General features: G+C 42.0%; 5 protein-coding genes across 6 annotated transcripts in view; 3 read left to right on the top strand and 2 right to left on the bottom strand.

Moving 5' to 3' along the window:
• The window catches only part of LOC6590795 (A disintegrin and metalloproteinase with thrombospondin motifs 8), a 51,112-nt gene extending 49,723 nt beyond the window's left edge, over positions 1 to 1,389 (top strand). The window contains exon 14 of the mRNA XM_002015383.2: positions 986 to 1,389. Coding sequence (XP_002015419.2) covers positions 986 to 992 — 7 coding nt within the window. The 3' untranslated portion in view covers positions 993 to 1,389. The remainder of the gene's footprint in view (positions 1 to 985) is intronic.
• A 3,515-nt stretch (positions 1,390 to 4,904) lies between these two features.
• LOC6590796 (transmembrane protein 14 homolog) lies at positions 4,905 to 5,507 on the bottom strand. The gene is made up of 2 exons (XM_002015384.2): positions 5,398 to 5,507; positions 4,905 to 5,302 (listed from the first exon to the last, which is right to left on the bottom strand). Exons 1-2 carry the CDS (start codon positions 5,471 to 5,473, stop codon positions 5,037 to 5,039), a joined length of 342 nt encoding a protein of 113 aa, XP_002015420.1. The 5' UTR covers positions 5,474 to 5,507; the 3' UTR covers positions 4,905 to 5,036.
• Positions 5,508 to 5,858: 351 nt separating this feature from the next.
• LOC6590797 (protein preli-like) lies at positions 5,859 to 7,269 on the top strand. The gene is made up of 3 exons (XM_002015385.2): positions 5,859 to 6,163; positions 6,265 to 6,677; positions 6,736 to 7,269. Exons 2-3 carry the CDS (start codon positions 6,363 to 6,365, stop codon positions 7,129 to 7,131), a joined length of 711 nt encoding a protein of 236 aa, XP_002015421.1. The 5' UTR covers positions 5,859 to 6,163; positions 6,265 to 6,362; the 3' UTR covers positions 7,132 to 7,269.
• Positions 7,270 to 9,653: 2,384 nt separating this feature from the next.
• LOC6590798 (chromatin-remodeling complex ATPase chain Iswi) lies at positions 9,654 to 13,576 on the top strand. The gene is made up of 6 exons (XM_026984969.1): positions 9,654 to 9,847; positions 9,954 to 10,198; positions 10,261 to 10,515; positions 10,576 to 12,691; positions 12,760 to 12,920; positions 12,991 to 13,576. Exons 1-6 carry the CDS (start codon positions 9,800 to 9,802, stop codon positions 13,271 to 13,273), a joined length of 3,108 nt encoding a protein of 1,035 aa, XP_026840770.1. The 5' UTR covers positions 9,654 to 9,799; the 3' UTR covers positions 13,274 to 13,576.
• A 77-nt stretch (positions 13,577 to 13,653) lies between these two features.
• Positions 13,654 to 21,718, bottom strand: LOC6590799 (proton-coupled amino acid transporter-like protein CG1139). Of its 2 annotated transcripts, none has more exons than XM_026984970.1 (5): positions 21,116 to 21,718; positions 16,120 to 16,235; positions 15,810 to 16,044; positions 14,915 to 15,036; positions 13,654 to 14,843 (listed from the first exon to the last, which is right to left on the bottom strand). In XM_026984970.1, exons 2-5 carry the CDS (start codon positions 16,233 to 16,235, stop codon positions 13,883 to 13,885), a joined length of 1,434 nt encoding a protein of 477 aa, XP_026840771.1. In that variant the 5' UTR covers positions 21,116 to 21,718; the 3' UTR covers positions 13,654 to 13,882. The 2 variants fall into 2 exon arrangements, with proteins under 2 accessions (XP_026840771.1, XP_002015423.1); XM_002015387.2 differs by lacking the exon at positions 21,116 to 21,718 and adding an exon at positions 17,498 to 17,557 and having other exon boundaries at positions 13,883 to 14,843.
• Positions 21,719 to 22,492: the final 774 nt, after the last annotated feature.

The raw sequence follows: 22,492 nt of genomic DNA on the forward strand, positions 1-22,492 counted from the left end.
ATCATATCTGACATCTGCAAGAAACAAACATTTAACTCAGTAGTATAGGGACCGCTTAGTCAGTGGCCCCAGTTGTAGTTCTTGAATTATTGTTCCTTGAATTTGCATGAAATATAATATTTTAATTAGCTCCTACATTTCCAACAAGTTAAACGAGAATTATCGACTCTTGAGCCTTCTTCATCAGTGACCGATACCAGTCAGAACTTGATGAAAACAATGTCGTACATTTGCATTAGACACATAGTCAGAACCTCATACAGCATGCTTGAAGAAAAACTGTCATCAAACTTTCTTTCAAAGATCAAAATCTCATCACTGATACTTTTTTTGCTATTCCGGTATACATATCTCTCGCCTCTATCTTTCCAAAATCGACACACGCCCACACTCAAACACACATACACACATACACACATGCATTCAAGCAAATCCAAACAGGAACAAATTGGCATTTAAACATGCGCACACATACTCGTACCAGCATAGAAACCCACAAACATACACGCTCTCCTTCTCACACCACCACCACACATGCATACTCGAACATACATATTGAGAGGAATATCGAAATATTGGAAATATATAGAATTGTAGCAATTAAGTATTAGTTGATCAACAACAAATGGCATGGAATCAGAGAATAATCAAAACCAAACGCATTTTTGCATACTAAAAATCAAGCTGCAGAAGGCGAGAGTGCAACAAAAAGTAATTTGGCAAATGGAAGCGCATGGAATTGGAAATATAAAACTGAAATATAAATAATACACACGCACATACAACACCCACACTTCAAAATGGCGGCGACTGCAACAAATATACATACATACATACTTACATACATATTACAATATAAAACAAATCCAGAAAATGTTCATTGATTCTGCACGCCCGACAAAAGTGATATAGCCGCATTAGATCTATTCTTACTAATTACGTTTTCCATTTTTTTATTTCCCCTTCCCTCCCCTCTCCAAAATAGTGGTTAACTGGAAGCTGTTTCCGTTCTAGCGAAATGACGGCTGTACAGGCAGCAATTGGAATTGGTTAGTAACAGTCACTGCCATCGAAATTGGAACAAGTTTTTGCAGTTAAAATGTGTTTTAGCTAGAATTTATTATTATTATTTGAATGGAAAACTATTGATTGTTTTTAGATATAGCCACAACTAATTTAAAATATTGTCTGTTAAACGCCAACGCAACAAAGCAATTTAATATTCATACGAATATGCGTATGAAATGTTGCTCAGTACATGCATACATATATTATGTAATGATTCGGTATAATTTAATTTAATGCGAATTCTTGTAAAATAGTACACATTATTCTGTAAACATTTCATTCGCACAACTTTGGCAGACTACTTAAATTATTCTTTGAGCAAATCATCAAACAAGACGAACAAAAATAATTATAATCCCACTTTCCAATGTGATAAACATATAATTTGTACTCTTTACTAAAATATATTTATCGTTTTTTGTTTGAAAATTGCTTAAAAAGGTGGAGAATTGTCCGTTGATACCTTGCCGCACTTTGCCTACAAGAAAACTTAAAATTCCATTTCATTGATGTATTAAAATTGTTAGAGACGTACATTCTTAAACAATCATTACTTTATAGTTACGTAGTATAATGTTTGATACAAAAAAAATATATACAAAATAAGTTTTAGTTGTAGCTAATAAATGAAACTGTACATTTATCAACCACACACCCACACAAAAAGAAACAAAAACGTATGCCTAAATATATGTATGTACATAAAATAAATAAATCTGTACATGAAAATACTTGTACATCTTTGATTAAACTGGGGATATGAAAATAAGAATAAGAATAAGAAGATAAGAATACCTCTCTAAAATATTTCAATGCGTACAGAATCAGGTTCCATTGGAAATGTTTTCTGGGGTCAAGGTCAAGTCAACCAATAGTGCATAGTAAGGGTGTTAAGGGGTCGTTTCCGACCCCATAAAGTATATATATACTTGATCAGCATCAATAGCCGAGTCGATTGAGCCATGTCTGTCTGTCCGTCTGTCCGTCCGTCCGTCCCCTTCAGCGCCTAGTGCTCAAAGACTATAAGAGCTAGAGCAACGATGTTTTGGATCCAGACTTCTGTGATATGTCACTGCTACAAAAATATTTCAAAACTTTGCCCCGCCCACTTCCGCCCCCACAAAGGTCGAAAATCTGTGGCATCCACAATTTCGACGATACGAGAAAACTAAAAACGCAGAATCGTAGAAGATGACTATATCTATGGCTATTGTTTTCTTGATGCTGGCTATAATAATAATACGATCCAATTCAGATTCCGCAGTCTAAAAGTTATGGTCATTCTCTACGATTCTGCGTTTTTGGTTTTCTCGTATCTTTAAAATTGTGGATGCCACAGATTTTCGCCCTTTGTGGGGGCGGAAGTGGGCGGGCAAAGTTTTGAAATATTTTTGTAGCAGTGACATATCACAGAAGTCTGGATCCAAAACATCGTTGCTCTAGCTCTTATAGTCTTTGAGCATTAGGCGCTGAAGGGGACGGACAGACGAACAGACGGACGGACGGACAGACAGACATGGCTCAATCGACTCGGCTATTGATGCTGATCAAGTATATATATACTTTATGGGGTCGGAAACGATTCCTTCTGGTCTTTACACACATCCACTTTTACCACAAATCTAATATACCCCAATACTCATTTTGAGTATCGGGTATAAAAACCATTTGTTCCTCATGCAACATCTTGGTATTGTATAGTCTTTGGTCAGTGCAAATTGATTTGTTCCTTTTGGCTATAAAAATGATCTGATCTGATCCAGATTCAGCAATCTGATAGATATGGTCATTATCTATGATTCTGCGTTTTTAGTTTTCTCGAACCTGTAATATTGTGGATGCAACAGATTTTCGTTCTTTGTGGGGGCGGAAGGGGGTGGGGCGAAATTTTGAGATATACGTTTTATAGTGAGATCTAACAGGAGTGCGGATACTAAATTTGGTTACTCTAGCCTTAATAGTCTATGAGATTTGTGAATACCCCCAGATTTGCATCCTTTGCGAGGGCGGAAGGGGGTGTGGCGAAATTTTGAAACAAACTCGTCTCGGTCCGATATATTAGGAGTGTGGATACCAAATTTAGTTGCTCTAGCTTTTATAGTCTCTGAGATCTAGGCGCTAATGTTTTACTCTAAGCAAAGCCGCCTATGCTACGTGTGTGTTAGAGAGAGACAGGGCGAGAAAGAATGAAATTGTTTTCTTGATGCTGGCTATAATAATAATACGATCCAATTCAGATTCTGCAGTCTTAAAGATATGGTCATTCTCTACGATTCTGCGTTTTTGGTTTTCTCGTATCTTTAAAATTGTGGATGCCACAGATTTTCGCCCTTTGTGGGGGCGGAAGTGGGCGGGCAAAGTTTTGAAATATTTTTGTAGCAGTGACATATCACAGAAGTCTGGATCCAAAACATCGTTGCTCTAGCTCTTATAGTCTTTGAGCATTAGGCGCTGAAGGGGACGGACAGACGAACAGACGGACGGACGGACAGACAGACATGGCTCAATCGACTCGGCTATTGATGCTGATCAAGAATATATATACTTTATGGGGTCGGAAGCGATTCCTTCTGGACGTTACACACATCCACTTTCACCACCAATCTAATATACCCCAATACTCATTTTGAGTATCGGGTATAATAAGATAAGAAGGTTTGTTGCCAGTAGCTCCTGCCGAACGACCGTGAGGCATTGCGTCGCAGGGCACTATATAACCCTCCTGGTAGCCGTCTTCTGGCTCGCGCATCCTCGCATAGTTTACGCATAGTTGCACAGCGCATCCCATTTTCGTGTACCCCCACCAACGTTTCTTTAGTCAGCCTTCGACCACAGCTTTCCTTCATCCTTTCTCTCTCGACTTCGAACCTGGAACAAGTGAAGAGTATGTGCTCCGCATCCTCTGGAGATCCATCTCTTCAGGCAGGACAATCTCTGTCGCTTTCGTGCCCAAATCGGTGAAGATACGCTTTAAAGCCGCTTTAAACCATGGCCGCTTAGAAGTTGGGTCAAATAGATATTCACATTTCCATGCCTTCTCGTGCACCACTCTTCTACGATTGGGATGAGAGATTATGTCCATCTAACCTGCGTGGACTCGTTCCATCTCCGCTGCCACTCGGCCATTTTCTTGTGCCGCTCCCGACGTCGGATAAAATCTCTATTTGGTGCCGACTGAGTAGTTTTCCTTTGCTCGGTGTAGACTTCGGCGGCTTCTCGTGCCAACAGGTCGATTGGTAATGCACCGGCAATGACCGGCATTATGCAGTAGGAGCCATCCCCTTGTTTCGGCCCCTTTTATTGAGCCGATTTAGTGCCCTTTCAGCTTCGCCACTCTTATACTCATTCAATTTAGGTGCTCACGGAAGCATAGGCGTGTATCCAGCATCACTTCCAGGTCCAAGATGGCTCTCAGGCATTCTACCCTGCATGCTCCTACATTTATTACCACTATTTCCGTTCTTTTTCGGCTGCTCAGCAGGACTACTTCTGTTTTGTAGTCGATCAGTTGGAGCCCGAAGGAGCTTATCCACTCTTTGATTGTCTTTTCCTTCCGCATCCTTCAGGTTTTTTGCGACCGACAACAGGGCAACGTCTTCGGCAAACCCTATCATGCATGTGTCGTCTGGTAGCTGGAGTCGCAGGATTCCGTCGTAAATGACGTTCCATAGCAGCGACCCCCGGACTGATCCTTGGGGGACGCCACCAGTTACCTAGTACTTCTTTGTTCCTTTGTCTCTGAAATAGTCCTGGTCTGCCAGGTCTTCTCTTCGTCCGGTCTGTCAACATGTACTTGTATCTTATCGCTATTTTCGAAAATGACACAACTCCCCATGTTTAAGTATCATAGGTCCAAGCAGCAAAATAAAAAATTTTAATCAAATAACGCAAGAATGAGTACATATAATGGAAAAATTATTTGAAAATCTCCGGCAAGTCGAGCTGCTGGAAATCCAGCTTAGATCGCTTTAAGCGCCCTTAGAGCTTGTAGGCAGCGGCAAGTAGCGGTTGTACGACACCAGGTTTCGCACTAGAGCAACCACGGAGATCATACAGACAACGCCGGCAGGCATTAGTTTTCCAGAACGATTCCAGCGGGCACCCATTAGCCCAGCCAAGAACAGGGACGTGCCCAATTGGAGCATGGGGCGTGGTTGATCCTGGGAATTTAGGTGGGCTCCATAGCCGAGTAGAGCTCCAAATGCAAGGCCAGCTCCCAGCGAAGGAATCGATGCTGGTGAAATGGCAAAGAGATAAGGAGGTTGGATTACATGGCCCATTAAAACGAATATTGTGGCAGAACTACGCTCTTCCGACGAAAGCACTCACCTGCCTTGGCATAGCCCATGATGCCGCCCGCCGCAACTGTCGCAGCATATGCATAACCAAACCAATCCACCGGCATTTTAAATTGCTATACTTAACAATTAAAAAACAAATTGTTTTTTTGTTGCACAAGAAAAACTAGTAGCAATCGATATCGATATACGATATATATAATATTAATATTTTTGTGGAATAACTAGATTTTATTTTCCAAAATTTTAAATAAAATGTATCTCAAACGATCTGGATTATAAGGCAGATCAATCACTATTAGATAATTCTAGATTAATTTTACACGGTGTGCTAGCACAACAAGGTGTGACAGCTTATCAATACAAAAGGCGATCAATACAAGTTGAAAGATGTGTGACAGCAGCAGGGTGAACGTTTATGGTATTCCGATATCGATAATTCCACACCCTCTTGCAAAGTGTGACAGCAGTGGCCTTTGGACCAGGTGCGAACTTAATTAATGGATGAAATTAAATAAAACGGTAGGAATGAAATTCACAGGTGCCATTATGACGAAACAGTGAACGTCGGAGACCATTCCGATTAATGAGAAAAGGCCCAAAGACAAAGAAATTCACAGTTTTCGAGTTAGCCTGTCTGTGACGCAGTTACACAACAAAATTCTTGCCACAGACGTGTGGGCGCCCACAAAAAGTGGCAGGGGACGAATTATTCATAACAAAAACCACATCGTGCCCCAAGAAAGGGGTCCCCCACTGCACTCTGGAGCTGTGCACACACCAAAGGCTAAAGGCTGGTAGGTCCCGATGCTCGAGGCAATTGTCAATTTGCCGATTGCTATTTATATCTGCAACATGCGATTGCAATTGATTTTCTCTTTTTGTCTCTTTATTTTAGTTCAGGGACGCAGTCCGGTGTGAATTGGTGAGGAATTCACTTTTGTTTTCGGTAAGGCACGCGCCGACGAGCGGGCTTATCAATTCATTGCCGCCGTCATGGTCATCACGGCATCCAGTTACCGCACTGAGGCAGTCTTCGATTACAGCTGGAAGAATGTTGTAGTTGCTTACTGGAACCGCTACCCGAATCCCTCCAGCTCACACGTCCTCACCGAAGACACTATCCAACGGGAGGTACGGGATGGCAAGTTATACTCGCGGAGATTGCTCTCAAAGACTAATCCGGTGCCCAAATGGGGATCTCGGTTCTACAACAATGTGCCGGTCAAGATTGTTGAGGATTCGGTGCTGGATCCGGTTGCAAAGACCTTCACCACATTCACCCGCAATCTGGGCATGAAGAAAATAATGGTAAGTAAATTTGCTAGTTCTTGCAAGGGAACGTGAAATCACATGTTTTGATTTTTAGAGAGTCGATGAAATCGTTACCTACACCGAGCAGAATGATGGAAGCACACTAGCCGTTCGTCGGGCCTACATCAGCTCGCAAGTGTTTGGTTTCTCACGTGCCATTCGGGCCTTTGGCATTGAACGATTTAAGTCGAACAGCAACAAGGCTTCTAATGGCTTTGATTACGTACTTCGCAGAATGTTCCCGAAAAGCCAATCGAGTGTCCATCATTCAGCTTCTCCAGCAGCGGGAGCAACGGGAGCGTTTGCAGCCCATCAGAGCGAACTGTCTGTTGCCACAACGGCGGCGGTCCCGAATCACACCAGCACGATAAAGAGTGTGGCTAGGATAGGCTACGACTTTATGAAATGTCATGCTTCCAAGATTGCACAACTGTTTTCAGTTAGAAATTGAATCGCTATTATACTTCTAGAATGGGAAATGAATGGGAAAGCTTCGATTTGGGGCGAATTCTGGATTCGACTTCAGTTCAGCGTTGTGGCAAGCGGAAAATTTGCCGGCTGTAATTATATGTATTCCAAACAAAACCAACTTTGATACTTTGCTGCATTTCATTCCGTGTGAGTGTGCCCTCAAAAAAATATGAGAACGATGGCACGGTTGGTTTGTTGAACTCTTTAATTTTAATCAAGCAAATTGCATTGTTTAATCTATATTTCTGTTAGGCCAACCATTCTGTACGTAAAATTCGGGAATTGTATGTAAACTTGTATATTTTGAAATAAATTATTAATATTTAAATTATGCCCTAAACCAATCTCTTACAAATACCAGCGAAACATAGTTAATCTACTTTTCATATTCAAAATAAATGGATTATATTTGACATACACTTCCCGACACTTGAATACGACATACTAAAATGTACACTTTAAACACCAATATTTCCGGCACAAGCCAAAGAAAACGGGGAATTTGAATTTTCATCAAATCTCTGTTCAATTTAGCATAAATTAAAAAAAAAAATAATAGCAATATTCATCAAAGTAGAAACCTCTCAACTTTGTTGCATGCTTGATAAACTCGACTTAATGAAAATTAGGATTTTGCTCACCACAGAATAATAGCGCTCAGACTGCTGTGAAAACGATCCAATTATAATTCTTCTTTACTACTCACTTCCTTTACTTCCTTGAGTCCTTATAAATATAAAAAAAAACCCTTATGACCCTTAAAATTTAAATTTTTTTTCCTTTGAAAATGCTATATAGCGACAGTCTCTACTCCACGCCATATGAATATGCAAAAGTACGGGAGTATTCTAAGTTTTCGTCCGTTGGCTGAGGTTTTTTATTAATTATTAATTATTAAAAAAACATGTTTTATTATTTTAGCACTAGCTAAAAGTACAGTTTTCGATTTTTAAATCGAGTTTTAGTCGTGTTTTTTAGATGCGGCTCGCAGATGAGATCTCGTAGAGGTCTCGGAAGTAGCAATTTTGGTTCCGTTTTTCTATGTTTTTGCCATAATTTGACCCGTTCTTTATGAAATCACTCAGAACACACCTAGTTTTACCAATTTCATCACTTATTTTCATTATTGATGGACCTACTTCCTTCGAGGCTTTTATTGTGGATTTTTCGTCCTTTGAAAAGGACTTACCATAACCCAAATTTTTTCTCGTAATAAGGACACCCTAATTGATTTTTGAGAATTTATTCAATGTCCGGTCGCGACCACATCCAAAATAAAAAATTGTTCAATGTGAATGTCGTATTCAAGTGTCGCATTTTTTTGGGAGCGGAAATTTGAGTTATGTCAATTAAATTTTTTTCCTCAATCTACTTTGATGAATATTGCTACTATTTAATTTTATTTTAATTTATGCTAAATTGAATAGAGATTTGAGGAAAATTCAAATTCACCGTTTTCTTTGGCTTGTGCCGGAAATGTTGGTGCCTATAGTGTACATTTTAGTATGTCGTATTCAAGTGTCGGGGAGTGTATGTAGATTGTATTTTTAAGATCCCTAGAAATAAACATAATTTACGTAGACACTAGTGGGCCATCGTAGCTGGTTACAACGAGAATAGTGGAAATTTCAAATTACTGATGCAATAAGGAACAAATCGACAAAATGGTACCGAATACTCAATACTCAATTGTCGTGCCATTCCAGATCGCTAACAGATCAACGCTGCTAACTTTCTATAGCAGTGCCGTCCTATGTGGTTTGCATTACTGAAGCTCTGCTGCTCGACTGGTGACTGGGATAGACTTTCCCACGTATGAAAAAACAAAATATTTATCATGAGGACGACGAGGTCTATAGATGATCGATTTGAGTTTTATCATTTGGAAAATACGTCATTACACCTGAAAGTTTAGCGTTCTGAGGAATATGATATATGGTGCGACACATCTACTGGAAATAATATGCCATACATTCCATTGCCATTCTAGTTGCCAAATATATCAGCAAAAGTTTCAGCAGGCGAAACATACCGGTTTTTTTTATGTGTATGGGAACGGAAATAATCGAGATGTATGGTCAGAATGAGGTGATTTCAGTCGATCTGCTCACCTTGCCCGCCTCTTTTGCTAATGATGATGCTCCAGAAAGAATGGATACCTACAAGAGGAAACTTCCCAGCCAATACCGACGATTCATCAATACCATAACCGTTAGGTTTTCTTTATGGAATGCCATTGTTCTACATTTACAGTACCCTAACAGTAAAAAATATTAAATTTTCCTTCGAATTCAGAGACGTTCCGACTATCGCACAAAAATATCGATTTCGATCTTTTTCAACCAAGAATATATCACTTAAACATATATCGATATAACAATATATACAACCCGGCGACGCCAACTTCCCTCTAAAAATCGCATGTAAGCGCATTTTTTGTGTATTTTGTGTTCAAGAAAGTGTTTTTTTTCGCAGATTATATGAACGTAATTGCATAAATGGTTCTATAACGTAGCTCACTGACCCGTACAATTTGCAGTTTGCACAGACGTACCCAGTACAAACTGACGAGAACCTTTTGTGCACTGCGAAAGCAAGGACAGTTTTAATTGAACATTAAAGAAAGGCACCACACCGGCATTAAGAAAATGTCCAAAACAGATGCTGCCTCCGTCGACGCCACCGAGGAGAACTCTGTAAGTAGAAAGCTGAGGGAAATTCAATATATTTACGATTAGTGACGCCATAGAGGGTGTCGGTGAAGCGTAGAATATTCTAAAATTTTTCTTTGCCTTTCCGCAGAATGAAACCACTTCCGATGCGGCCACCAGCTCCTCGGGGGAGAAGGAGGCAGAGTTCGACAACAAGATTGAAGCCGACCGGAGTCGGCGGTTCGATTTTCTGCTAAAACAAACTGCTGAAATATTCACCCATTTCATGACAAACAGCGCCAAGAGTCCCACAAAGCCAAAAGGAAGACCCAAAAAGATCAAGGATAAAGAAAAAGAGAAGGATAAGGATAAAGATAAGGATAAGGAATTAGCTGAGTAAATGCATATAATTTTATATTTCTTTACGCGTACTTATGCCCACCTGTTTGTCCCTGTAGTCATCGTCATCGCAAAACAGAGCAGGAGGAGGATGAAGAGTTGTTGGCCGAGGATACGGCTACAAAGGAACTATTTCGTTTCGATGCTTCCCCTACCTACATTAAGGGTGGTGAAATGCGCGACTATCAAGTTCGTGGTCTCAACTGGATGATCTCATTGTACGAGAATGGCATCAACGGCATTCTGGCCGATGAAATGGGTTTGGGTAAGACCCTACAGACCATCTCTCTTCTTGGGTATCTCAAACATTTCAAGTGAGTTGTCCAAATGTGTTACGCTTCAAAAGTACTCAGAGCATTCTGATTATCCTGCAGAAACCAAGCTGGTCCCCACATCGTGATTGTTCCCAAGTCCACGCTACAGAATTGGGTGAATGAGTTCAAGAAATGGTGCCCATCGCTGCAGGCTGTTTGCCTGATTGGTGACCAGGACACTCGCAACACTTTCATCCGTGATGTGTTGATGCCGGGCGAGTGGGATGTTTGCGTGACATCCTACGAGATGTGCATACGTGAAAAGTCCGTATTTAAGAAGTTCAATTGGCGTTATCTGGTTATTGACGAGGCACATCGCATCAAGAACGAGAAATCCAAGCTTTCGGAGATACTCCGGGAGTTCAAAACAGCTAATCGGCTGCTCATCACCGGTACCCCATTGCAGAACAATCTCCACGAGCTCTGGGCCCTGTTGAACTTTCTCTTGCCCGATGTATTTAACTCGGCGGAGGACTTTGATGAGTGGTTCAACACAAACACATGCCTGGGAGATGATGCCCTCATCACGAGACTGCATGCCGTACTTAAACCCTTTTTGCTGCGTCGTCTAAAGTCCGAGGTGGAGAAGCGTCTGAAGCCCAAGAAGGAAATGAAGATATTCGTTGGTCTTTCCAAGATGCAAAGAGATTGGTACACCAAGGTACTGCTGAAGGACATTGACATTGTTAACGGAGCTGGTAAAGTGGAGAAGATGCGTCTGCAAAATATCCTCATGCAGCTGCGCAAGTGCACCAATCACCCCTATCTGTTTGATGGAGCCGAGCCGGGCCCTCCATATACCACGGACACTCATCTGGTTTACAATTCTGGAAAAATGGCCATTCTGGATAAACTCTTGCCCAAACTCCAGGAACAGGGATCACGTGTTTTGATCTTCTCCCAAATGACCCGCATGCTCGATATTCTAGAGGACTATTGCCATTGGAAGAACTATAACTACTGTCGGCTGGATGGTCAAACGCCTCACGAAGACCGCAACCGACAGATCCAGGAATATAATATGGAGAATAGTACAAAATTCGTCTTCATGTTGTCCACAAGAGCTGGAGGCCTGGGCATTAATCTGGCCACCGCCGATGTTGTCATCATCTATGACTCCGATTGGAATCCCCAAATGGACTTGCAGGCTATGGATCGTGCACATCGTATCGGTCAGAAGAAGCAAGTAAGAGTTTTTCGCTTGATCACAGAGAGCACTGTAGAGGAGAAGATCGTAGAGAGGGCCGAGGTCAAGCTGAGGCTGGACAAAATGGTCATTCAGGGTGGCCGCCTTGTTGACAACCGCTCCAGTCAAATTAACAAAGATGAAATGCTTAACATTATTCGATTCGGAGCCAGCCAAGTATTTAATTCGAAGGAAACTGACATCACCGACGAGGATATCGATGTCATACTGGAGCGCGGTGAGGCTAAAACGGCTGAGCAGAAGGCCCAACTTGATAGCATGGGAGAGAGCTCGTTGCGCACTTTCACCATGGACACGAATGGCGAGGCCGGCACTTCGTCTGTCTATCAGTTTGAGGGCGAGGATTGGCGTGAGAAGCAGAAGCAGAACGCACTTGGAAACTGGATTGAGCCACCGAAGCGTGAGCGTAAGGCGAACTATGCCGTGGACGCCTATTTCAGGGAAGCCCTGCGCGTCTCCGAGCCCAAAGCCCCTAAGGCCCCACGCCCACCCAAGCAACCTATTGTCCAGGACTTCCAGTTCTTTCCGCCCCGCCTGTTCGAGCTGCTCGACCAAGAGATCTACTATTTCCGAAAGACTGTCAACTACAAGGTGCCCAAGAATACAGAACTCGGCTCGGAAGCCAACAAAATTCAGAGGGAGGAACAGCGCAAGATTGACGAGGCCGAGCCCCTCACCGAAGACGAAATCATCGAGAAAGAGAACCTCCTCTCCCATGGCTTCACGGCCTGGACCAAGAGGGACTTCAATCAGTTCATCAAGGCCAACGAGAAGTACGGACGTGATGACATTGACAACATAGCCAAGGACGTGGAGGGCAAGACTCCCGAAGAGGTTATTGAGTACAACGCCGTGTTCTGGGAGCGTTGCACAGAGCTGCAGGACATTGAACGAATTATGGGACAGATTGAGCGAGGTGAAGGAAAGATTCAGCGACGGCTGTCGATCAAGAAGGCCCTGGATCAAAAGGTATGTCGGATGATTTATTTATTAGTAAAGGATGTATCACATTTAATGAATATCACATCTCTTTAAAGATGTCAAGGTATCGAGCACCCTTCCATCAGCTGCGTCTGCAATACGGCAACAACAAGGGGAAAAACTATACCGAGATCGAAGATCGTTTCCTAGTCTGCATGCTGCACAAGCTTGGCTTTGACAAGGAGAATGTCTACGAGGAACTGAGAGCGGCTATAAGGTAAGTGGAGAAGTCTGCAAAATCTGAAACTCTTACTTATTCTGTTGTTGGTTATGATGCAATTCGACAGAGCATCGCCGCAGTTCCGCTTCGATTGGTTTATCAAGTCGCGCACAGCTCTGGAACTTCAACGTCGTTGCAACACCTTGATTACACTCATCGAACGCGAGAATATCGAATTGGAGGAAAAGGAACGCGCCGAGAAGAAGAAAAAGACGCCGAAAGGCAGCGTTTCTAGTGGCAGTGGAAGCCACAACAGCACTCCAGCACCAACGCCCCAGCCCAAGGCTAATCAGAAGCGCAAGAACGATGTGGTGGCCACCAGCAGCAGTTCCAAGAAGAAGAAGAAGTAAAAAAGGTACTGAACGGAATGTACGATCGCAAGATATTCCCTTGAGATTTGGCTTTTCCAATCATTAGTTGCAGTTCCAGAGCAAAGACAACAGATTACTTAATATTTCAGTCTGCATAGACAAATACATAGATATGTATGAACGTAGCTCTTAGTTCAGTTGCCCCAACAGCCACCACAGCCCACAACAAATATGCATTCAAAAATTCAACTATAATATCATTGCGCGCCGCTGTATTCTATTCCACGTATTTGTACTTTGATTTTAAGAGCTTAATTATTATATTTATATATTGCAACATCAGATCAATGAGTATTCCTAATGAACAGTTTATCCGACCTTTATTCTAGAAAGTAAACGGAGGAGGGAAACAATTTCAATCTCATTTTCAGAAGCATTCTCTTTATAGACTTAACATAATAACATTTATAAACACCGACACCGCCTTGTCGCCGCGGGGCGGAGCTAGATAACTGCGCTTTGAACTCAAACTCTCATCTCTCTGTCTCAGTTTTCGATTCCATCTGTAGGGGTACCTGCATCGTATTTAATACTACCATCGTCCATCGTCCATGTACGATGGGTGGGATGGGAACTTTAGAGATCCCATTAGTCATCGCCGCTGTACATCTCAATGATCTCCCCAATGCTGGCCACGGCACCAGCAATCAAAGCTAGGATGGACAGAATGCCCAAAATAATATTCTTTACCATCTTCCAATTGCACCAACCCAGACGATCGGGATAAAGGTAAACGGTCTCAACGAAGCTGGGAACAAAAATGCCTAGCAGTGAGAAGAACACGGCGCCCACCAAGCTGATGAACGGTTCCAGGTTGGGAATAGCAGCGGCCACGCCTCCGCTCACCAGAATAATGCCACTGCGCAGCATTATCTGTGTAATGTTGTGCTTCTCAGGGCTGAACTTGTGGTTGATCTTGCGCCAGAGGATCTCGTTAGGCACGTAGAACTGTAGGCCAAAGGTGAACAGAATGGCCACTGCCATCAGAAGCTTGGCCGTGTCGCCCAACCAGGAGCCCTCTGGCAGATTGAGCGTGATGCTGCCACGGACCGTGTCCCCGAATCTCACATAGCCAAAGAAGCCAATGATCGCGTAGAGCAGCACCACAGTTATCATAGCCGTGTTAAGAACACCAGGACATCCGAGGAATTGCTGAGGCTTGCGCATTGAGTTCTCCACGGGCATCACTACACCAATTCCCTCCATTGCGAAGATGACCGTCGCAAAGAAGAGGGGAATGTGCGCGGCCGGGGCGATCAGCGGCTTATCAGAGTAGACTAGTGGCTCGTCAAACATGTAGTACAGGACAATCACGAAGGTAATCACAATGAACACATTGGCCATCAGCGAGAACGGAACCAGCCACTTGAGATTCCGGATCTGTCCGATTAACAGACACGGAATAACCGTTAGGGCAATATAGATTCGTACATCCCAGTTCAGGTTGCAGTCGAAGTTGATGACGTCGTGGAAGGAGGTAGCAATGAACACGATGTACACACATGCCGCCGCATAGTAGGTGGCCATCAAGCCAATATCCACAAATTGCCTAAAACAATGCACATTATTGTCTAATTTTTGTTGTTGCTTAATACAGTGAGATTTGACTTTTCTACGTACTTGGCAAAGTTTGAATAGGGCCTCATGCCTTTGGGACCGTACTCGAACACCTTCTCGGCCGTCTCAGCAAATCCCAGAGCTGGCACCTTAGCATCGCGGCAAATGTTGTGCGAAGTTTTCACCTGAAATAAAGAAAAACGATAATTAAGTTCTTCATATCACAAATACACCAGTTGGATCGAAACCAGGTATTCAGCTTCTATTATTGATTATTATCATGAGTGAACTTGAATAGAAAAGGCTGCTTCAAGGTGTAGTGCTAACAGGAGAGCTTGGTACCTGGCTTTATATCCTACGGAGTGAAAGCTAAGCATCGGGTCTATCTGGAGAGTTAAAGTCATCTCTTAGTAGTAAATATTATTTAAAATGACGACAGACAAAGGTTATAAATGACTGTACAAAATGTTTGTGCTATAAATCTGTATGTCTCAAGTGGATTATTAATATGTATAGATCGGTGACTTGGGCTTTCTTGGCATCTGAATGTGATTTTTAGTCGCACTCGGTTTTGTACAACTGTCTGGAAAGTGAAGTACGTCTAAATTCTGGGAAGTTATGTGTTGAAGGATTTGCGATAATCGGAAATGCATGATCATAAATAAAATCAACAATAAAACTTAGCTTGATTGCTGATATAATTATAAATTGTATTTATCTCTCTCTGATTAGACCATATCGCGGTATGTCTGGCTTCCAGAGGTGTGGAATACCATAACTGGACTATCTGTTGCACGCCTTATCAAGGCCTTTCAAATTCTATTGACAGATGACTTGGGACAGCACCTTGAGCTACTTCAGCGAACTCACAAATACGTCAGCTCGGCTGGTAATGGTTTATTTGGTAATTTTTTAAGTCAACAGCCGAAATCAGGTGCTAAGTCTTAGATTTGCTTACCAATATGTGAACACAGTGGGTGCAGAGGAAGCCAACGATGAGCGTCATGCACATTCCAAAGACCAGGCCGGCGTTGTGAAAGGCCATAGGCATGGCTAGAATTCCTGTGCCCAGGGAACTCTTGAGCAAATGTGCCAAAGCGCCTCCAGTACTGGCTCCTTTTGGATCGCGATGCTCAAAGGGACTATAGGGATCCTCGGAGAGTGCGAGCTGATTCTTCTCTGTCAAGTTGGCTCTGCATGCGAAAAAGAGAGAAGAAAATGTTTAAGGTCCAGATACTAGATGATCTACAGAGAGTTCAAGTACTCACTTCGAATTGAAGTCGTTTAACGAGATCGCTGATGTTGATGTTGAGTAGGCGGGTGGATTGTCGCCTGCCGAAGCAAACACCTCCGCATCTGGCTTAAATCCTGCATTATCTGTCATCTACAAGCGCAGAGATACCGAAAATGAATGAGAAATTGATCGTAATTACGTAATTCAATCACATGATGAATCGACACGAGTAGGCGACTATCAATGACCCCCGGTACGAGATTCGCTTTCGTTCGTCCATTTGCAGCTTGTGCTAATCCATTGAAGGGTTGCTAGGCGCATGCCGTTCGTATCTTATCGACAGCTTGGAGCTTTCAAGTATAGCCTTAGCAAAAAGATTCCAGATACTAGCAGATCTTTATCGCCAGCGACTGGAATCGGTGCCTGGGGCTGGGGGTCCGCAAATAAAAAACACTGGACTGCATTCATAAAATTTTGCTTTATGGCTCTATAGCCATATGGCCCTAAAGACCGCCTATAATTTCACTCACTTTGACTGATGGCCATAAAGGCGATTCTAAATCAGCGTGAATGTGGTAGCCCCCTCCCGATATCGTATCTGAGCGCTCAATGGAGTCATTTCATTTTTTGAATTCCCCCAAATACTTGACTATGTTCTGTGAGTGGGTTAAGATTAGCGTAATCATGGCAAAGTGTTATTTATAAGCCTTTCCGTCTCTCTTATACTATAAATTAAAATTTATGAAACAATTACAATACTTTGTTAATGCGCATGGGATTGTTGTTGGCTCCTCCGATTTGTTCCAAAGGACAACAACATTTAATGGGGGTATAAATAACCATCCGTAGTAACCTAGCTCATAAATTAGTTTATAAAAGTTTCCGGAATGGAACTCATCTATTCCAAATAATTTACATAAAATGGCTTGTTAAAAGTCCTTTGACCAAGAATATACGATATAATTGACACAAAACGGAAGCACGAATGATATGATAGTTAAAATGGTACATACATATGTGCGTAGGCTATATGTATAAATGTATGTTCTAGAAAATGGCATCGAAGGAGGTATGATCCAATGTGTGATATGGATTACATCTGCAGATCTTCGGCACAAGAATGTAATTGCATGCTATTATAAAAGTCAGAGGGCGTATATCACTTATATGTATGTACTAGTATTTCAAATCTGTCCATGTCCCATTACTTTGAAGAATGTGCTCGCTTGGGATTTGTAAGTAATCGTATTAAAGGCACATATAGAATGTAACACTTTTTTTTGAAGCAACACCGGAATAATTGAAAGACTTTTTTAAATTAAAGAAACATTTTGTCAAATATTTGAATGCACTTCTCTGACCCTAGTCCTGTCGTTATTTCCTTATTGGGAGCCTCGAGTCCGGGAACTTACTTTTCAGCTAGCGTAGTACGGTCCGAAAAGATCTTGAGCGATTGAGGACCGAACGCGTCCTCTGGCCAAAAGCAACTGAATAATCAGTTTAAAAGTAATAAGCGGCTACGGGTATGAGGTACGTGAATGCTTTCGAGTGGGCCTGGCATGAGTTGGTGCCACGGCGCCGAAAAGTGTCGGAAAACGTTGGAGTAACAATGTCCCAAAATGATAACGCCTTAAAGCAAGACAGGCAACAATAATTAATAAACAACAAATACCCGCCAAATGCCTATAATAATAAAATGTTAAAATCTACCTTTAAAATCAATTATAAATGACTCCCCGATAACCTTATCGTTCCCAAACTGAGCCGAACCTGACCCGAGAACAAATTCATTCACCTAATTTGCTGGCCAGAACAGAACAGAGCCGGAACGAAGAGAAACCCAGGCAATAGGACTCATCAATGAAATACACATGGTATCTCTATAAATGAACGGTACTAACTCAGCTATCCCTACAAACTTTGACTTCGTTCTGGGGAATTAGCGATTCAAATGTTTAAATATACAATATATACATACATACAATATTGAAAGCGGTAATCAGAGTAAAGCGTGTTTAATATTATTGTTATTATGTCGCCCGATAAGATTATTCGAAGTCGTCAAAAATAGGGCCAGCACAATTCATACTGTTCTAGGGATATGCATACCCATGGATACCTATGGCATGTGTTACGATCGAATATAATATGTTGGCGGCACACAACTCGACGGTAAATTTTTATGATCGACTTCTAATTGTGTTTCTGGGGGGCAGTTATACGACGTCACGCGCCCGCGTCCACTTATTCGATACTGAATCATACATATCAGGACATGTGGCGTGGCCATTGATTAGCTCTCTGGCTATCACAGTCGTTAGTCGGCCCAAAGTTGTCGCTTATTAGCTTTATGGACAATTACTTGGGTTGGGTCATTAGATCTATAATTTAATTCAAATTCGTGTTAAGTGCGTCACTAGGTGTTATGGAGATAAACTCGAATCAGAGTTTATGATCATGCTAATCAGCTATCGATATATTGGCTAAGTTAAGCCTTCGTGCCCTGGCACTGAAGCAGTATTTTCTTTAAGGTTCTACTAATGAGCGAAACGGAATACGCAAAGATTTGTATAATCTTTGTTTCCACGCAAGTTAAAGTGGAAAGATCCTCAGCTCGACAGCTTAGGAAATTAGCCTGCTATATAGGCATACCCATACCATCTCTACACATCTGTATAACCGACATAGTGTTAAATATTTATGTACAAGAATTGTGCAGATTAATGGAATAGTTGGCCCGACGTTTGCCATAAGTTCTGTTTATCGAACGGAAAATGTTACGTGATCCCAGCCAGATGGCAATGAAATGTTCAATTCTGCCGATTCTGCCCGATGTCTTTGCTGGATATAACCGCTATCCTATAGCAACCGATTTCTTCCCTGCCTGTACCACCTGTACCTGTGCCTGTGCCTTACAGCAGCTCGGCAATTCGGCAACCAATGGATGATACCTAGACAGTACCGGACGAGCCGTATCCAACGGATACAGATGCACAGATTGAGATACATATCTAGATGCACATATATAAAACATATTCGTATCGTGCATACCGTCTCGGTACATAAGGTTAAAATGCAGTACAAACTCTTCTAAATTTTAGAGACAAATAGATGCCGAATCAAAACACAAATCTTAACAAAACAACTAAATACATATAGGCATATATGTACATGTATATTGATAGTGGGATTAGATCATTATTATTAGACATGTCTGGGATCTGATCAGCAATAAATGTATATGTAAATGTTAATTATTTCTCTAGTACGATCTATAAAGGCATGGATCAAATAGTTATGCACTTTTAAGCCGATGTCTAATTGATTTCTCCTTAAGCACTTTATCTAAATAACTCATAGATAATTTTAGTCTTTTGTTTGAGATTAGAAATGCATCAATAACCCCCGAAAACATCCTCTTTAAAAGTGTTTATATTTTTAGTTTTTCCTTTTTTTTAGTTCGAAAATGAATATTCGATTTTGCCAAGCGGTTTTTAGTTCAGCCAGCAAAAATAGTTTTTTGTTATCCTCTGGATGCATGGATGAATCGGAGTCCTTACTTAACCTAGGGCGCCTTGTCCACTGTTTGCTTATTGAATATTCAGGTGAAATTTCTTTAAAATCGGGCTCTGTATATATGTATGTGTTTGCAAGACAAATTGAAATACTCTTTATTCCTTATTATTCTTCCATACAATTGAAAAAAATGCAGGGGTAATTCAGGTCCTCCTTCTAAAAGATTATTTACAGAAGGTATAAAATGAAAGAGGCCAACCATTGGAGTGTGTATACGAGTATGTGTGACATTTATTTTAAGATGCTGCTCCTTTTTATCAAAGCCTTATGCTCAGATATTTATGTCTCATTATACGAGGATATATATTTTTATCTTCTTGTCCTAAAAAAATGGCAGACCCCACCTGCCTCCTCTCGACTTGATCTGTTTCCCGAATGGCCTTCGCCGTTATTACACAAACACGATTGCAGCACCGTTGGGTTTCTCCCAGTTTCGCTCGGAGTTTGCTTCCCTGCTCATTCTCAAGTACTGTATCGCCGACTAAGGGCCGTTAATTGGTAACAGCAATTTTGAATTGAGTGTTTGTAGGATCTCTTTTGGGTCAATGGATTCCGGTAAAGCCAAAACAGCTTTTGGTTGCGATTTTTGACGTTTTCTGTTTTTGCTGTTTTGTTTCGTTTTGCTTCTGTGTGTTTTCTGCATTGTTTTGCTTGCGCGTTCGCTTCACGTGCCGAAAGAAGAAGCGAAAAGAAAACCCGTTGTCCGCCCGGATTGACGACTGACTGATTGTCAATGCATATACATACATATATTATATGTACATGCATGTACATATGTGGCTAGGGGTGCCTGTGCCCGAGTTACTTAGTGAGTGGGAAAGGAACTCAGCGTCAGACGAGATGGCTGCAAGGCGGATCAGTTCGAGGTACTCGAATCTTTTTGCTGGCGACCTTATCGCACCTGCAAAGCGGATGAGCCGAGCCGAATAAATGATTGGGTACTCGATCGGTAATCACAATCATAATGACGAGCGATGATGAGATAATGCCTTGCCTCGCCAGCTCTGACTGACAGCCGCGGGAGATGTCAAGGGAGGAATGCCATTGTCAGAAACTGAATAAAACTTGAAGTTTATTGCACTAGCGGCACCGTAAGGTAGCTGCCAAGATAAAAGTGAGTCAATAATCTTTTATGACATCCAATTCGGCTCTTATCACAGCCGCGAAATAAAAGCTTGGTGAAATGATTTGTTCTCGGGTTCCGTTCCTGCCATGACTGGCAATCGAGGCGGGGGCAGGAAATTTTCCAGGAATGCCCCCACTAGCTTGGAATGCCTTGGTCTTAGGGTAATTTTCCGTGTCACATGCATCTGATAATTATCAATTATAATTTCCCGATAGCTAAGTTGATGTGCAGGAATTAATTATAAATAATTACTAAATTATAACGCGACAAAAAAAAAGGCAAACAAATAATTGCTCAACTTTCGGCAGGTATTCTCTCCGATATTTACCTTTTGGCTGGTTTATGAATCTTAATTGTAATATATTTTTAATTCCTTTATTTAGTTTAGCTGGTGGGAAGGGGTACAGGTCGCCTTCAACATTGACACGAAAAGTTCACAAAAAAGTGTTTTCACACCGACGCGTTAATTTTCGCCTGCGATGTGCTTGATGGCGCGAATTTGCAGAGGCAATCAAGACAAACAAGCACGATCAAACCATAACAAAGTAATATTTAAACGCTTGTTTCCAAGCTTTTTTATCTGCCTATGTTGTTAACAGTCGGGCGATCGCTTAGTGACTGATATTAAGCCAATGTTTGTGCTTGAATTTGTTGCTGCGGCGGCGTCGCCGTGGCGGCTACATGTTAAGCCCCCCGAACACTCAGATATATTCCGCCAGCCGAGAGCTCAACTGGAGACTCCAGATGGGAGAGGAGAGTCGGTTGGTGCAATTAGCGCAATGGGCAATAAACGACACCGTGACGCAGGTGGGGCGAAGTCGGCCTCTCTCTCTCGGTGCGAGTGTTTGAGCGTGCGTACTGGTGCTTTCTACACATCATTCAGATTTGGGCATTCGGCTGCCAGACAGGTCTGCCTTCGTCCCATTACTCATACGCAGCGTGGTACGTGCAGCTGTTGGAGGAGGCGCCGTAGAAGTAAGCAGAGGACAAGTGGGTGATGTAAAACACCTCCTTATCTAAAGAAGATTACACGCTGTTCTGGAATGTGATCAGAGATATGCTAAATACGAGTAGTATTAATTTGATTGGTTCCAGCAGCATATCCAATTGGATTTCTTCCGAGAAATGTCCAAGGTCATGCTCCATTCTGTGGCTCACCCTGTATGCAGCACAGACACACAGTCTGCCCACTCTGCAGCCTACCACCCATCAATCTGTCCATATTTTGTCACACCAGCTTACTAGCTACTAACGACAGTATCAAGACCATTTAACATTAGCAAACTCAAGAATTTGTGAGATATTTCGAACCGCTTTCTGGTCTCCTATTAGTTGGTTAGGGGTTGCCTCTCTCCCTCCCCGCCTCTGCAGTCTGCTTCTTTAGACAGATCATCGAGCTTGGTGCTTGACTCGTTTCAAGTAGCTTATTGGTGTTGCAGTGGCTTGTCGTCGACTTTTGTTGTTGTTTGGCTGGTAGCTTACAGATTTAGACAACAGATTGGAGTCGAAGTAAGCTTATAAGGCCACTATTTCAATTAAAACTTACAATCGAAATAAGTTTTTGAAACCACTCTTTTCCTCTCCAGATGCCTACAGATACTCGTATCTGTTATTTCAGATCTTAGGCGATGCCAGAAAAGTGCGGGCATTAGGAAGGATAAAACAATAAGGAAACAACGTGCTTCGTTGGGTCTCTAATATTTAT

This window comes from Drosophila persimilis, unplaced genomic scaffold (assembly GCF_003286085.1).
Source record: "Drosophila persimilis strain 14011-0111.01,24,50 unplaced genomic scaffold, DperRS2 tig00000002-arrow-pilon, whole genome shotgun sequence".
In the NCBI taxonomy this organism is placed as follows: domain Eukaryota; kingdom Metazoa; phylum Arthropoda; class Insecta; order Diptera; family Drosophilidae; genus Drosophila; species Drosophila persimilis.

What these genes read in the sequence shown, in the direction of transcription:
- LOC6590796 (XM_002015384.2), bottom strand. Translation starts at nt 5,473, where the DNA reads ATGCCGGTGGATTGGTTTGGTTATGCATATGCTGCGACAGTTGCGGCG. An exon ending in CATGGGCTATGCCAAGGCAG is followed by an intron (nt 5,303 to 5,397) that starts GTGAGTGCTTTC and finishes CCATTTCACCAG; the next exon opens with CATCGATTCCTTCGCTGGGA.
- LOC6590797 (XM_002015385.2), top strand. Translation starts at nt 6,363, where the DNA reads ATGGTCATCACGGCATCCAGTTACCGCACTGAGGCAGTCTTCGATTAC. An exon ending in TGGGCATGAAGAAAATAATG is followed by an intron (nt 6,678 to 6,735) that starts GTAAGTAAATTT and finishes TTTGATTTTTAG; the next exon opens with AGAGTCGATGAAATCGTTAC.
- LOC6590798 (XM_026984969.1), top strand. Translation starts at nt 9,800, where the DNA reads ATGTCCAAAACAGATGCTGCCTCCGTCGACGCCACCGAGGAGAACTCT. An exon ending in ACGCCACCGAGGAGAACTCT is followed by an intron (nt 9,848 to 9,953) that starts GTAAGTAGAAAG and finishes GCCTTTCCGCAG; the next exon opens with AATGAAACCACTTCCGATGC. An exon ending in GAACTGAGAGCGGCTATAAG is followed by an intron (nt 12,921 to 12,990) that starts GTAAGTGGAGAA and finishes GCAATTCGACAG; the next exon opens with AGCATCGCCGCAGTTCCGCT.
- LOC6590799 (XM_026984970.1), bottom strand. Translation starts at nt 16,235, where the DNA reads ATGACAGATAATGCAGGATTTAAGCCAGATGCGGAGGTGTTTGCTTCG. An exon ending in TTAAACGACTTCAATTCGAA is followed by an intron (nt 16,045 to 16,119) that starts GTGAGTACTTGA and finishes TTTCGCATGCAG; the next exon opens with AGCCAACTTGACAGAGAAGA. An exon ending in CCCTATTCAAACTTTGCCAA is followed by an intron (nt 14,844 to 14,914) that starts GTACGTAGAAAA and finishes GCATTGTTTTAG; the next exon opens with GCAATTTGTGGATATTGGCT.